This window comes from Pelophylax lessonae, assembly GCF_965119305.1.
Source record: "Pelophylax lessonae genome assembly, chromosome: 5".
Lineage (NCBI taxonomy): Eukaryota > Metazoa > Chordata > Amphibia > Anura > Ranidae > Pelophylax > Pelophylax lessonae.
This window is the reverse complement of record NC_138772.1, coordinates 352,583,718-352,598,040: the sequence shown is the minus strand read 5'-3', so window position 1 is coordinate 352,598,040 and position 14,323 is coordinate 352,583,718. Positions and strand designations below refer to the sequence as shown.

The window sequence follows — 14,323 nt, the reverse complement described above, 5'->3', positions numbered from 1 at the left end:
TAGACAAGCAGAAAAAAAGCACATTCTATTCCTCTTGATATGTGAATCATTGATAATATAACTGGATGTACCCATATACAATGTATCTGTAGGGGGTAAATATAACTCAGCATAGCACATGACATCCCCCCACCCAGCCCCGGTATCCATTTGAACTTCCTGTGTGCAGAGAACACACCTTCCCATTCCTGCCCAGGGGGGTTCTCCCTGAACACATGTACCTACCTCTGATGCACACAGAGCTGGAGCATGTCATCATCTTTGTAGAGAGGATGTTGCTGTAGTCAGGAAGCAGCAGACTCAGTTCCTCCTTCTGTGATCAGACAAATCCTGCCTGGGAAGCTGGCCCATTACTTCTGATTGTCAAGATGTCTGCAGGGGAGGACACAAGCAGTGCACACCTGAGTGAGGTGGAGGAGGCAGATGATGTGCTCTCTGAAGGTAACCTACACCTTTCTGTATGTACTAGGGATCTGCAGAGCCATGTGCATGGGGGAGGACAGCATAGTCTGTTATTGCTGTGTATCTACATAACACTGAGATAGGAAGCATGTTATATTAGAACACTGTTTTATATCAGAACACTGTTCCTCATGGTGTACTTAGCTGGTCATGGCTCATAGTCTTTATACTCCATCCTTAAATGCATCTGAATCGTCATGCCTTTTTTTTCATGTACTGCTATTTAAGTCTGTGGGGCTGAGAACACACTATGTCACATTGCTTAGGCGATGCATGATTTTAGGATTCTTCTTATGATGCAACAAATCACACAGGTGCAAACGGGGGGACGAAGATCCCAATATCTAAAGGGCCGGTTCACACTGATGCGACATACACTCCGACTTTGAGAGCACATGTCGCATGACATGTATAAATCAATGATTCCCTATGAGAGCCGCCTTAACTGGTCTGACTTTGGAAAAGGTTCCTGCACTACTTTGACCCACTGAATTACATTGAAGTATCCAAGTCAGATCAGCATCTTCAAGAGGGAGTAAAGTCTGTCTTTCCTTACCTGAAAAGTAAAGGCATAATGTGCTGGTATGCATCGCATACTAGCACATTATGTGACACTTGCCTCCAAACGAAGCCCTCACGTTCCCGCTGGAGGCCGCATCCATCTTCGCCCATCTTCCTTCCGGGTCTGCCGACTCCGGCTGTGCTACTGCCCGGAGCCGCCGGTCATGGCACAGGACTCTGAAAAACCGGCACGGTAGGCGTACCATTAGAGCGCATGCGCTGATATCGGCGCAGTATACAGTAAATATCTCCTAAACCAGGGGTCTTCAAACTATGGCCCTCCAGTTTTTCAGGAACTACAATTCCTATCATGCCTAGTCATGTCTGGGCATGTCAGAGTTTTACAATGCCTCTCGGGATTTGTAGTTTCCGCAACAGCTGGAGGGTCTTAGTTTGAGGATCCCTGTCCTAAATAGTGCAAGTTTAGGAGATATTTACAGTACCTATAGGTACAAACATTACAGGGGGGTTTACAACCTCTTTAACTGATCCGACTTGTGCTCAGAGGGAATGTTAGCACTGCAAAATGTATTAGAGAAAAAAAAAAAAAAAAATCCAAGTTGCACTCCTTTCAAGTCAGATCTTGTCCATCAAAGTCTGACCGATGTTGCAGGGCAAAGTTGGATTGGAAGTCGTGGGACTTTAATGTTGGAGCAGTGTGAACCTGGACTAAAACTTCAATAGAAGGACTTTAAAGCGGTAGTATCCCGCTTTTTGACACTTTGACCTACAGGTAAGCCTATAATAAGGCTTACCTGTAGGTACAAATAATATCTCCTAAACCGGCATGGTTTAGGAGATATTTACAGTGCATGTAGCCGCTCGCGCGAGCGGCGCATGCGCTCTGAAGGTCCGGGGGGGACCTTCAATTAGTTTGCCGGAGTTTGCCGGAAAAATCACTCCCGCGCGCATGCGCGGGAGTGACGTCATCGCGGCTCCGGCCAATCATCGCGCCAGAGCCGTCTCTTCCGGCCAATCAGCGCGCCGGAGCCGCCGAACCCGGAAGAGACGACGAGGGACCATGGCAGCGCCCGCAGCGATGTCCGGGGGTCCGTGTCGGGGCTTCGTTTTAAGGTAAGTTACACATAATGGGCTAGTATGCGATGCATACTAGCTCATTATGCCTTTGTCTTGCAGGTTTTTTTATTTTTTTATTTTTTTTTTAATTGAGTTTACAACCGCTTTAACACTGGACACTTGGATATTCATTATATTAATTGGTGCTCTCTTCTACCTGAGTTGTACAAAGCCCAAAAAAAAGTACATGAGCTTCTTTTATTGTTGGTTCACACCAGGAATCGCACAGGAAGGCGATGTGTGTACCTGTGCGATTCATATGCAGTGCGATTTGCGTCTATTAATTTTGAATGGGCCAAATCGTACAGGACGGCACCAAAAGCCGTGCATGCACTAATTAAAAAAAAAAAGGGATCACATGGTACTGCTGTCGTGCATGGCTACCTTTTATCTTAAACGACTGTGCAGGTAAGGAGCTCTGATGGGCTTGCTGCATGCATGTTCCTGGCTAATGATCAAGAAGGTGTTGCAGCCAGCCTCAGTAAGCCACTTGAACTATATTTAAAGATGGTGCTAAGAATTTAAAAGGCTTCCTTTGCTGAAAATACTTGTTTCCTGGTAGCCTCTGTCAGGAAAATGGCATTTTCAGATAGTCAGCAGTAGAGGCCTTTTAATCTCTGAGCACTTTCTTCAATTATGGGCAAAGGAGGCTTACGTTGCTGATTTTTAAGACTCTGTAGGAAAGGAGTGTGTTTGGGAAGATCTTTCTATAAAAATAACTGGGATGTGGGTGGAAATCATGTACAGAGACTGCGTCAGAAATGAAGTGATGGGGAAAACGAAGCAGGCTTTTTATCTGCATTGGTTTTCATTACATTTTGCATACCACTTCTTTCCATACTACCATCTTATGTAAATGAGATAGAGGAGACAATATAATGCTTCATATAAGGGGAGCACCCCAAGACCCTGGGGTTTAAAGCAGAACTTGCAGTACAATGTCAAGTCCTTATATATCTGTGCCTCCTTTTAAAAATCACCTAAGGGTCCTTTTCACACGGTCCGCCTCCATTGGCAGACTCCGTGCTGCTCAGTGGGGGATCAATCCGCTGTCCCCGCTGAGCAGGCAGGTGACAGCTCCCTCTCCGCTCTGTGTGCGGATAGGGAGGTGTCAGAGCCCTGCTGTCCTCTATGGGGGAATCGGATGAGAGCAGACCGCCTGTCCGCTCTCATCCGATCCCATCGGATCCCCTGGACGGATGGAAAATAGGGTTTCCATCCGTCCGGATTTCACGAACAGGATCGGATGCAGATGGCAGCGGGTGTCATTGGACATGTCTCCCATAGGGATGCTTGGAGGATCCGATCAGATCCGCCTAAAAAACTGACAGACGGATCTGATCGTTCGTGTGAAAGGGGCCTAATACTAGTAATTCCAAAATAGACCTGTGAGGCCTCATGCGCACTGGACGTTGTTAGGCCTCATGCGCACTGGACGTTGTTAGGCCTCATGCGCACTGGACGTTGTTAGGCCTCATGCGCACTGGACGTTGTTAGGCCTCATGCGCACTGGACGTTGTTAGGCCTCATGCGCACTGGACGTTGTTAGGCCTCATGCGCACTGGACGTTGTTAGGCCTCATGCGCACTGGACGTTGTTAGGCCTCATGCGCACTGGACGTTGTTAGGCCTCATGCGCACTGGACGTTGTTAGGCCTCATGCGCACTGGACGTTGTTAGGCCTCATGCGCACTGGACGTTGTTAGGCCTCATGCGCACTGGACGTTGTTAGGCCTCATGCGCACTGGACGTTGTTAGGCCTCATGCGCACTGGACGTTGTTAGGCCTCATGCGCACTGGACGTTGTTAGGGCTCGCGCGCACTGGACGCTTTTTTAGGGCTCGCGCGCACTGGACGTTTTTACAGCTGCTGTTTTTGGCGTCAGATGTTTTTTTTTCTACAGCCAATAAACACCCCAGCATGTTATCCTATGTGTCCATGTACATATAGGCTGTTATCAGCAGTTTTTGGCAGAGGCAGTTTCTGGCTGTAAAAAAAAAACCCCCCCGAAAACTAGTGGGTTTTGAGTGGCGTTTTTCAGCTGTAAAAACACTCTAACGTCAAACGCCAAAAACCACTAACTGGCGTTTTTTTTAAGTTTTTTATTCCATTGCTTTTTTTTTAAGCCTGGGTTCTGTTTTGAGGTGTCGTTCATGGGTTCACACTTGTGCATGCTGAACACCACATGTGATTTTCACCAAAAATGCACTGTATTCCTGTGCACATCACGTGATGTCTGTGCGATGCGATTTGAGCTATATATTTTGTGTAGCACCCTCCTAGGTGCTAGGAAAACACATTTGGTGGCTCTGTTTATCAGGAGAGCCAGATCTGTTAGTTTAGCCTGTCCCATGTTTCCAGGTGTGATTTATTGGGTCTAAGGGAGTCTCCCCACTGTGTCCAATAAGGAAGCTTGTTGGCCAGTGGAGGAAACCTAACCAATAGTGCACCAGGGTTTTTGGCTGTCCCACTGGGTGGACATTACGGCAATGCTTCCTGGGATTGGTTATAAATCTGGAGGGAGCATGTGACAGGGTGTCTTTTGGCGGAAACAAAGTCCCAGGAAGAGGTGGACAGCGGTCACTCCTCCTGCTGATGCGAGGAAGGTGCTTCAGACAGTCGGCCTAGGAACCAGGTGTGGAGCTGGGCTGCAGAGGATTCAGTGTGCTGACCAGTGGAGCTGTTGGGCAGAAGACTTTGGGAAAAACAGTATTGTGAGTACTAAGGGATCTGCTCAAGGGTCTGCCTAGGAAAGTCAGGGGACCAAGGAGCCAGCTCACACAGATTGTTACAGGAAAGGGGGTGCCAAGTAGTTAACCCTGAAGATTAGGGACAAAGTGGGTGCCAGGATGGGCCCTAAAGTTGTTCAGCAGTACAGTTTACCTCAGAGTACAGCTTCCCTCAGGATACAGTTTACCTCAGGAAGCTGTATCGCTTCATTCACAGCCAAGGGCAAAGTGAAGCAGCGGCCTAGCTGTGACTAGCTATATTCAGCATTACTCAGTGTCATACAACGTTACTCAGTGCTATTCAAGTTGTCCCAGCCTATTGTGCATAGTTCTTTAAGTTGGAATATCCCACTCATTCCCTTTTCCTATCCAAGTTCCAAAAAAACTTAAAAACCCAAAGATACTGGACTGCTTCTTGTCTGAGGTAAAACACTTCGAAAAAATGCCAGACTGTTCTGTTTTTGCTAATGGTAACCCAGGGGAACCCACACACAGCAGATCCCATGGGAGTAGTGCTACATTTGTATGGCTCAAATTGCATCCCATTTGCACCAAAATGTTGTAGGACCTTTTTTTTCCCGCCCATGTGATGCGTTTCTGGCAAGCGCACTGCACTTTGCGATCTTTTTCGGGGTATCGTTCATGGAACATGAAGCCCTGTTGACATTGTGACGATTTAGCATGCAATTTGTCATGTCGATTCCCATGTCAAACCAGAGCCTATTGCCGGCAACGGCACCGGTTCACAATGAGGGCGGGTTTGAAATCATTCAGCTGAACACACACGATTTCAAACTTCGGGGGCGTTTTGACAGACAACTGTATGGGTGCATGCACAGATGTCTATTGAAATCACCCTGAAGTCGCCAAAAATAGTGCAGAAACTACTTTTGGGAATCAGTGCGGCGTCCCAAAGTCAGGGTTGCACCAATTATCACAGTGACATTGCCGGCAATAGACTCTGATTTGGCATGCAATTTGATATGTCAAATCTGCCCGATGGGAATGGGAGTTTAATGTTCCATGAATGACACCCAGAAACAGATTGCAAAATGCAGTGAGCTTGACAGAATCGCATTGCATGGGTGTTCACACCCATGTGATGTGGGGGGAAAAAAAGATACACATTTGCACCAAAATGTTGTATGACCATTTTTTTTTTCCCCTGCACCTAAGGCCCCATGCACACGGGGCGTTAGAAAAATGCGTCAAAGCTAGTTCTGACGCCGGAAAAAGCAGCTGTAAAAACGTGCTTTCAGTAGCTTTTTCCATTTGCGTTATTGCACGTTTTGCCACGTCGCTTTTAGCAGCGTTTTTTTTCTGCCTCCATTCAAAATCAATGGTTCCCTTTGTGAGCCTATTGATTTGAATGGAAGTCGCACCGCAAGTCGCATCAGGATGATCCGACTTGCGCTGTGAGAATCCTTGAGGGGGAACTCCACGCCAAAAATGGGAAAAAACAGCATGGGGGTCCCCACAGGTTCCAAACCAGGCCCTTCCGGTCTGGTATGGAATTTGAGGGTAGCCCCACACCGAAAAAACGGCGTGGGGTGCCCCCCAAAATCCATACCAGACCCTTATCCGAGCATGCAGCCCGGCAGGCCAGGAAAAAGGAGGGGACGAGTGAGCGGCCCCACCCCCCCGGACCATACAAGGCCACATGCCCTCAACATGGCGGGGTGTTGGTGCTTTGGGGCAGGGGGAGTTCTGCACCCCCCCACCCCAAAGCACCTTGCCCCCATGTTGATGAGGACAAGGGCCTCATCCCCACAACCCTGGCCGGTGGTTGTGGGGGTCTGCGGGCAGGGGGCTCATCGGAATCTGGAAGCCCCCTTTAACAAGGGGGGCCCCCCAGATCCCTGACCCCCCTCCCTATGTGAATGGGTATGGGGTACATTGTACCCCTACCCATTCACCCCATAAAAGGCAGTGTATGGAAATAACGACAGGAGACGTTTTGGAAAGTTTATTTAAAATCTTCATCCGGTCTTCTCCCTCTCCGCTCTTCTGGTCTTCTCTTCTCCACTCTTCTCCCCTCCGCTCTTCTGCTCTTTTGCTGTCCGCTCTTCTGCTCTTTTGCTGTCCGCTCTTCTGCTCTTTTGCTGTCCGCTCTTCTGCTCTTTTGCTGTCCGCTCTTCTGCTCTTTTGCTGTCCGCTCTTCTGCTCTTTTGCTGTCCGCTCTTCTGCTCTTTTGCTGTCCGCTCTTCTGCTCTTTTGCTGTCTGCTCTTCTTCTGCTCTTTTGCCCTTGTCTCTTCTTCTGCTCTTTTGCCCTTGTCTCTTCTTCCTCCGCTCCTCCTCATACGATGTCTCCGGTGATTATGCCGGTCTCCTGTCTCTGCAGCTTAATATATAGCCATTAGGGCCGTGGCCTCCCGATGACGTCATCGGGAGACCCCCGCCCCCTTATGTCACAGATGACATAGTCCAGTGTGCATGAGGCCTAATGATAGGCACGTTGCGTTAGCAAGTGTTTACTGTGTTGCATAAAGATGCAGTCATGCTGTTTGCATGCAGTTTCCAGCAACGCACTTGTAAAACAATTGTCTTTGCAGTGTCTTTGTATTGAGCAACACATCTGCAGTGAATGAGCAACACATCTGCAGTGAATGAGTTCTTACTCAGTATAGCTCATCCGTGTACAGGATAGTGATGTCCTATTATATTATTAGGCAATAAGGAATTAAGATTTTTTTTTTTCTTTTTGGGTGAAATCCATAGCAAGCTTTTTTTTTTTTTTTTTGGAACATATAATATAGAGCATAGTAATATTTTGTTCTTTATTCACGTTTTGCTGTTTTGGGAGAACTTAGGCTTATTTTACTCATCAGGGTGCGGTTGACAGGAACTTACATTCTCTCTGACCACAGTGGTTTTTCATGTGTCACTCTACACAAGGCGGTCTGATGTCTGTTATGATATCCAGGCAACAAATAAACCATGAATAATTGTGAGGTCTACTTTCTGTTATGGACTATAGAACTCCCCTGCAGGAAACGGAAATGGCCACACCTGTGTGCTGTTTTTGGATATGAATCAAAATTTGTACTGTTATGGTACAGAGCGGCTAGAATAAAGGAATGAACTACGAAGTGATTTGCAAACCGTTTATTAAATGTACCAGTCAGGAGGTATTTTCTTTTTTGTATTCATGAAAACATTGTTGTGCCCAAAAACTGTATTTTTAAGGCCCTCTCACATCTTTGCAAAACACTCCAGTGCTATTCATTCTTACCAGAACTGCTATGTAGAGCATTCCAACGCACATTAACCACTTGAGACCTGGGAGATTTTACCCCCTTCGTGACCAGGCCATTTGTTTTCTATTTAGCAATGCACTAATTTAACCGGTAATCTCAGGATTATGCAACACTGTACCCAAACTAAATTTATAGAATTATTTTCACACTGATAGAGCTTTCTTTTGGTGGTATTGGATCAGCACTTGTGTTTTTTTTTTTTTTTTTTTTGCAATATAACCAAAAAAAGACTGAAGATTTTGAAACAAACCAAAATTTTTTACTTTCTGCTATTAAAACACATCTAATAAAAAAAAAATTGAAAATTTTTACAATTTCTTCATACATTTTGGCCAAAATATATTCTGCTACATGTCTTTGTTTTAAAGAAAAAAAAAATCCCAATTTGTGTATATTGATTGGTTTGCGTGGAAAGTTATAGTGCCTACAAACTATGGTGTATACATACTGGAATTTTTTTTTTTTTTTTTTTTTTATACTACTAATGGCGGTGAGCAGCTAATTATAATGGGACTGCGATAGTCCGGTGGGCAATCTGACACTAACTGATGCTGGAGGGAACTGACTGACTGTCACTGACATCACCAGTAACATTTAAAGTATAACTAAAGGCAAAAACTTTTGTTTAGTTTTGGATAGAGTGGAGACGGGTTAGAACACTTGTACATTTGTATTGCTGTCTCTGTCCCTGTTAGATTCCCCCTCTCTATTTTTCCTGTTTACCGGTATCATTGAAAGTGAAAGTAAAAAAAAAAAAAAAAATTTGGGTTGTCCCCTGAAAAGTAAAGTAATAGAGGGGGAAATCTTCCAAAGAGGACACTAATTCTGGTGACCTGGGGGCCCCGAAGAACTCCCTTAATTTGCAGGGATTTCCTCTCGCTTCCTGTTTGGCTATGGGACAGGAAGTGAAGGGAAATCTCTGCAATGGGATACAGATGATGAAAAAAATCTATAGACCTTAAAAGACTATAACTCTCCCTTGCTCTATTCAAAATGAGAAAAAAAAATGCTTATAGTTCTACTTTAATACAATGATCAGGGATAATACTATACACTGTCACTGTACTAATGACACTGGCTGGGAAAGGGATTAGCATCTAGGGCGATCAAGGGGTTAAATTTGTGTCTAACAATTTGTAATATGTGTAAAGTGTACTGTTTTTACTACTAGATCTCCTGCTTCTCACCCCACCCCCCCCCCCCCCCCCAAACTCCTGTCTTTAAGCGGAGCCTCAGTGCCCTCAGGTACAGTGCCGGGCCATTGTAGGTGGTAAAGACACGATTGTGACAAGAGGAGGCTGTTGTAGGTCAGTCTAGACCTACAAGAATTTAACCCTTGTAGTGGGGTATTTTCTGTTGGGTTTTAACTCTGCACAACTCTTCCCAAAACATTTTTTGGCTGGAGTTAGAAATTAAGCTAAGATACCTAATAATGCATGGTAGGTACCATACGGTGCCAGGTCCTTCCTGTCTTGTCAGAAAACTGCTAACATGCTTTTGGAAGTTCTTTTGTAAATGTCTAGCTTTATTTTAATGATTCTTTTTATTTTTTGCATGTGTTTAGGAGGTCAACAAAGGCAGAATATGTTATTGTTTACTTCGTCGGGCTGCTGTATATCCTTGTGCCAAAGTTTCTTTTTATCTTCTCTTTTGTGGGATTGTGCAGGCAGTTGTTAGTTTCAACACAAGAAAAAATTATTATAAAAGGATTTACGTTTTATTAGGTTACATATAAAAGAGAACAAATCCCCTCCTGATGGGGGTCTTTTCGGTTTAAAAGTAAAAAAAATATGAATTTTCAACACAATATAACAGTATATTGGGGCTTATGTGAGCTCAATCAGAGATTGACAGAGCCCATATAGTCTGCTATATCGCATTCCATATAAAATAACTTAGCCCATAGTGGTAATTCCAGCTAAATTAGCTAATTGTAGGGATCCTTCATTCATACGACACTTTGTTGTGGTGAATGCTACAAATATGCTGGGATTCCAATGCGTTTCAACATTCAAAATTGTCTTCTTCAAGGACCTTTTTACCACTTTGTAAGCATAGATAACCAGCATTACATATTCATCCCTTTTGTATACATTGAAATAAATGCACCTCCTTTCTATGCACTTGCTTCGAATGAGCATAAGGGCATATTAACGACACCCCAACAGTATCAGCACGTACGCCTCCACAGTCACATTGCACACAAGGACCCCTTAGGCATTAAATATCTCCAAATGTTATGCCTCTTATGGAGGATTCTGTACTCCTCCGTAGTGTACTATGTATGATAAAATGCAAATAGTTGTAATGACAACTATATCCGTAGTGTCCCAACCATTCCATAGGTTTCCCTAGTTGTGTGACTCTATATTAATACATACATACTTACAGTTAGAATTTATTAGGAGGATTCCCCCAATGCCAAATGAAGGCCAAGGAGGATGTTTTCTCCTAGGGGAGCAATGGTATTCCCCTGGGATGTATAACACTTCCTCTCCACGCTGATGTGGAGAGAATGTGAGATCCCCGGCGCTCTATAGTGTAGATTGTGCATGCGCCTACCTGTGCTGCCCGATCGTCACTACTCGTCCCCTGGGTCCTCCCTGGGAACCCCAGGCATGCGCGCATCACTGCCTAGTCGTGCATGCGCAGGCCGCAATAGGGGCATACAAGGGACTAGGGATGCACTGATCCGACTTTTTTGGACCCGATACCGATATCTGGCGTTATGAAATCGCCGATACCGAAACCGATCCGGAGCTACACACAAAGCAAGCGGCTGCAGTACAGAGCAAAGCCGCTGCTTCATGTGTATGGCTCCTCCATTCACAGGCAGAGTGCATCTGATATCACTCCGCCTGTGAGCCGGACCTATACAGGAAGTAGCGGCTCCCATCCCATACTACTACTGCACCAAGTAAGGGATGGCTGAGCCGTTGCCAAGCAAAAACCGGATCGTCCAGTGGATCGGTCAATATTACCGATTCCCCCGATCCATCTAAAATGGCCATATCAGTGCCGATATTCGGATCGGTGCATCCCTACAAGGATGCCGCAGGAAGTTTAAGGCTTCCAATCCGATGCCTCATTGAAGTGGAAAGAGGCTGAGCTATACCAGCAAATTTGGAGAGCTCGCCTCTCTGCCTGGGGTTCCCCCCCCCCCAGCCGTCTAGTGCTGGGGCTTTCCTGTGCTGGGTGTGCATAACTGTCAAAGTGGCCATAGGAATCGTCCTGATATCTAGGGGGGCCATTTTACAAATCAAAACATTATTAGTGATTATAATATCCATTTTATATTTTACAACAATTTCCGAAATATAATGTTAATACATGAATATATATTGTTGACATCTCTCAAAAAAGCCTATCTTTGTTCAACTCATACTCTGGAGGAACCCACAGCTGTAGGAGGAATGCAGTGATTACACAGTTGAAGGACAATAGTTACTGCACAAATTCATGACCTCAATGTCACAAGCATTGTTGCTTTTATTGCGTTGTGTATATCCAGCCTTGGGCTTCTTTCACACGGCCGCTCGGTTCTTTATTTCCGCTGCGGCACTTTTTTTTTTTTTCACGGACACGGATGACACTTGTCATCCGCTCCATATGTCCGCATATCATCCCATCCGTTTGCGGATGATATACGGACATAATGTTAGTCTATGGGGATTGCGAATGTCAGCGGATGACACCGCTGACATCCGATTTTGCATCAGTTCCGTTTTTTTTAACGGAGGAAAAATAGGGCTCTGTTCCGTTCCAAAAAACGGCACAGAACTGAAAGGACACAAATCGGATGTCAGCGGATGGTCATCCGCTGACATCCGCAATCCCATTGACAAGCATTATGTCCGTATATCACCCGCAAATGGATATACGGACATACGGAGCATCCGTGTGAAAGAGCCCTTGGTGTAGCTTAGGTTTCATACAGATATACTGTGGGTGCACGGGACTATTGTGAAGGTTGCCTGGAGTTTGGCATTAAAGCCTGGTACACATCACCAGACCGCTCAGATCGCAGGCACTGTACTAACAATCCGATGTTAGTACTGTGATCTCCCCTGCTGAGCTATTGTGTTCCCCCCCTAGAACACTCTGGCCATTGGCTGAGAGCGTTGAATGGGAGACCTTTAACAGAAGCCGGCCTGGCTGCCATACACACAGGCTGAATTTTGGCCTGTGTGTTTGGGCCGTTGGGCCTCTGTGTACTAGGTTTTAGGTAAGAAAACGAAGATGTAATTGGTACCATAAGGCGCCAGGTCTTTCCTTTTTGTGTCAGAAGCTGCTAATGTGTTGCTGGAAATTAAAAAAACCATCATTAAAAAGTTGATATTTGCAATGTGTTTTGTAAGTCAACAAAGGTAGATTATGCAGTTTTGTCAGCACAGTTTTTCCCTAAAACATATAAAAAAAAATGCACTGGTAACGTTATCCATTGAAGCTTTTCTCAAAAAGCCAAAGACCTATATTTACAGAATTGCTTTCTATTACAGGATCATAGTCAGGTGTGCACAGGGCCATGCCGCAAGCGGAGGCGGCCACCTGAGTCCTTCACCCATGGAGGCAGGGTGCGGTCTGCACTAAGGTTGGAGTGTCCATACTGGACATTCCACCCTCATCGCAGCTCAGTAAAGGGAAGTGTGGTAAAAATCACCATAAAAAAAAAAGGCAAAGACCTATATTTACAGAATTGCTTTCTATTACAGGATCATAGTCACGTGTGTACAGGGCCATGCCGCAAGCGGAGGCGGCCACCTGAGTCCTTCACCCATGGAGGCAGTGTGGGGTCTGCACTAAGGTTGGAGTGTCCATACTGGACATTCCACCCTCATCGCAACTCAGTAAAGGGAAGTATGGTAAAAATCACAGGCTCTGCGTTACTGAGCTGACTGCCTGCCCACTGCGCATGTCACACAGACGGGCACAGCACCCAAAATTTTTCAGCTTTGCTGAGCCTGTTAATAGGGCAGGTTCAGCACTATTTTGTTTAGCACTGCTGGCCATTTCACCTGCCTGTGTGGTTGGGCAGAAACTTTCTTTGGTGACACCAACCGGCTCCATGGCACTCCATATGTGGGTACACGTGCCCACTGCCCACATATACACGGCTACTGCCAACTAAGGTGCCATCTTTGCTGTGGAGGGGAAAAAAATTGCTGCCTCAGGCACAGCCCTGGGTGTGCAAGTTGTACAAGAACATGTAGATGTCACACTTCTCGACTTTCTAATACAGGCGTCTGCCTGTCCTTGACCAACTCATACACCAGAGGAACCCACAGCTGAAGAAGGAATGCAATGCATACAGTTAATAGACACTAGTTACTCTGCAAATTCATGGCCTGAATGTCACAAGCATATCTTGCCTGCTTTTATTGGGTTGTGTGCCTTGGTGTAGATTAGGTTTCATACAGATATACTGTGGGTGGCCGAGACCATTATGATGGCTGGCTAAAAATTCAAGAACACGTGTGTTTTCTATAACTTCTTAAACAAATGAGCGCAACTTCGGCCTTGAGTGTAAAGTCAGGAAAAAGGTCGAGCCAAGATTTGAATAAATAGCCATTTGTATTCTGACTAAAACTGAAACGATTTAGAAACGCTTGAGTCCCCCTCTGTTAACCCAGCCATCCGTTCTTTTCAAGCATATTGTACACTTTGTATTAGTCTGCAGCACATGTTGTGTGAACATTGACTTAGTGTACTACTGACTGTTTTCAGGCCTTTCACTTGGTATCATTGGGATGCGGGACAACATCCTCCGATCCGGTGTGAAGGTGGAATTAGGCAGTACTTTTATCACCCAGGCAACGGGAAGTTCAACTTCTGCATTGCATTGATAAATTCCTCAAAAATCCTGAACGAAAAAAATGAAGGGCTTTATCATTTCAAGGCAAAGAATACATGTTTTTAGTATAAAGAGCCTGGTGTTGTGGAGTTGTTTGTCTTTAAATATTTTAAAGCCAGAATGCTTTTCTTAAAATGCTATGTCTCTGAGGGCCGGTTGACACTGGTCCGACTTTGAGAGCACAGGTCGCATGACATGTCAAAATCAATGGTTCCCTATGAGAGCCCTCCTAACCGGTCCGTCTTGTGTCGGTCTGACTTTGAAAAAGGTTCCTGCAATACTTTTGTCTGACTTGGGCATGATTTGGGCCTCTTCCCCCACAACCCTGGCCGGCAGTTGAGGGGGTCTGCAGGCAAAGGGCTTTTTGGAATCTGGTAGCCCCCTTT

The 14,323-nt window shown here is 45.5% G+C and overlaps 1 protein-coding gene across 2 annotated transcripts in view; it reads left to right on the top strand.

Moving 5' to 3' along the window:
- Positions 1 to 252: 252 nt before the first annotated feature.
- The window catches only part of RIPOR2 (RHO family interacting cell polarization regulator 2), a 251,008-nt gene continuing 236,937 nt past the window's right edge, over positions 253 to 14,323 (top strand). The window contains exon 1 of one of the 2 annotated variants that reach the window (XM_082258658.1): positions 253 to 441. In XM_082258658.1, the coding sequence (XP_082114784.1) occupies positions 369 to 441 (73 nt within the window). In that variant the 5' untranslated portion in view covers positions 253 to 368. The remainder of the gene's footprint in view (positions 442 to 14,323) is intronic. The other variant, XM_082258660.1, reaches the window with a different exon arrangement.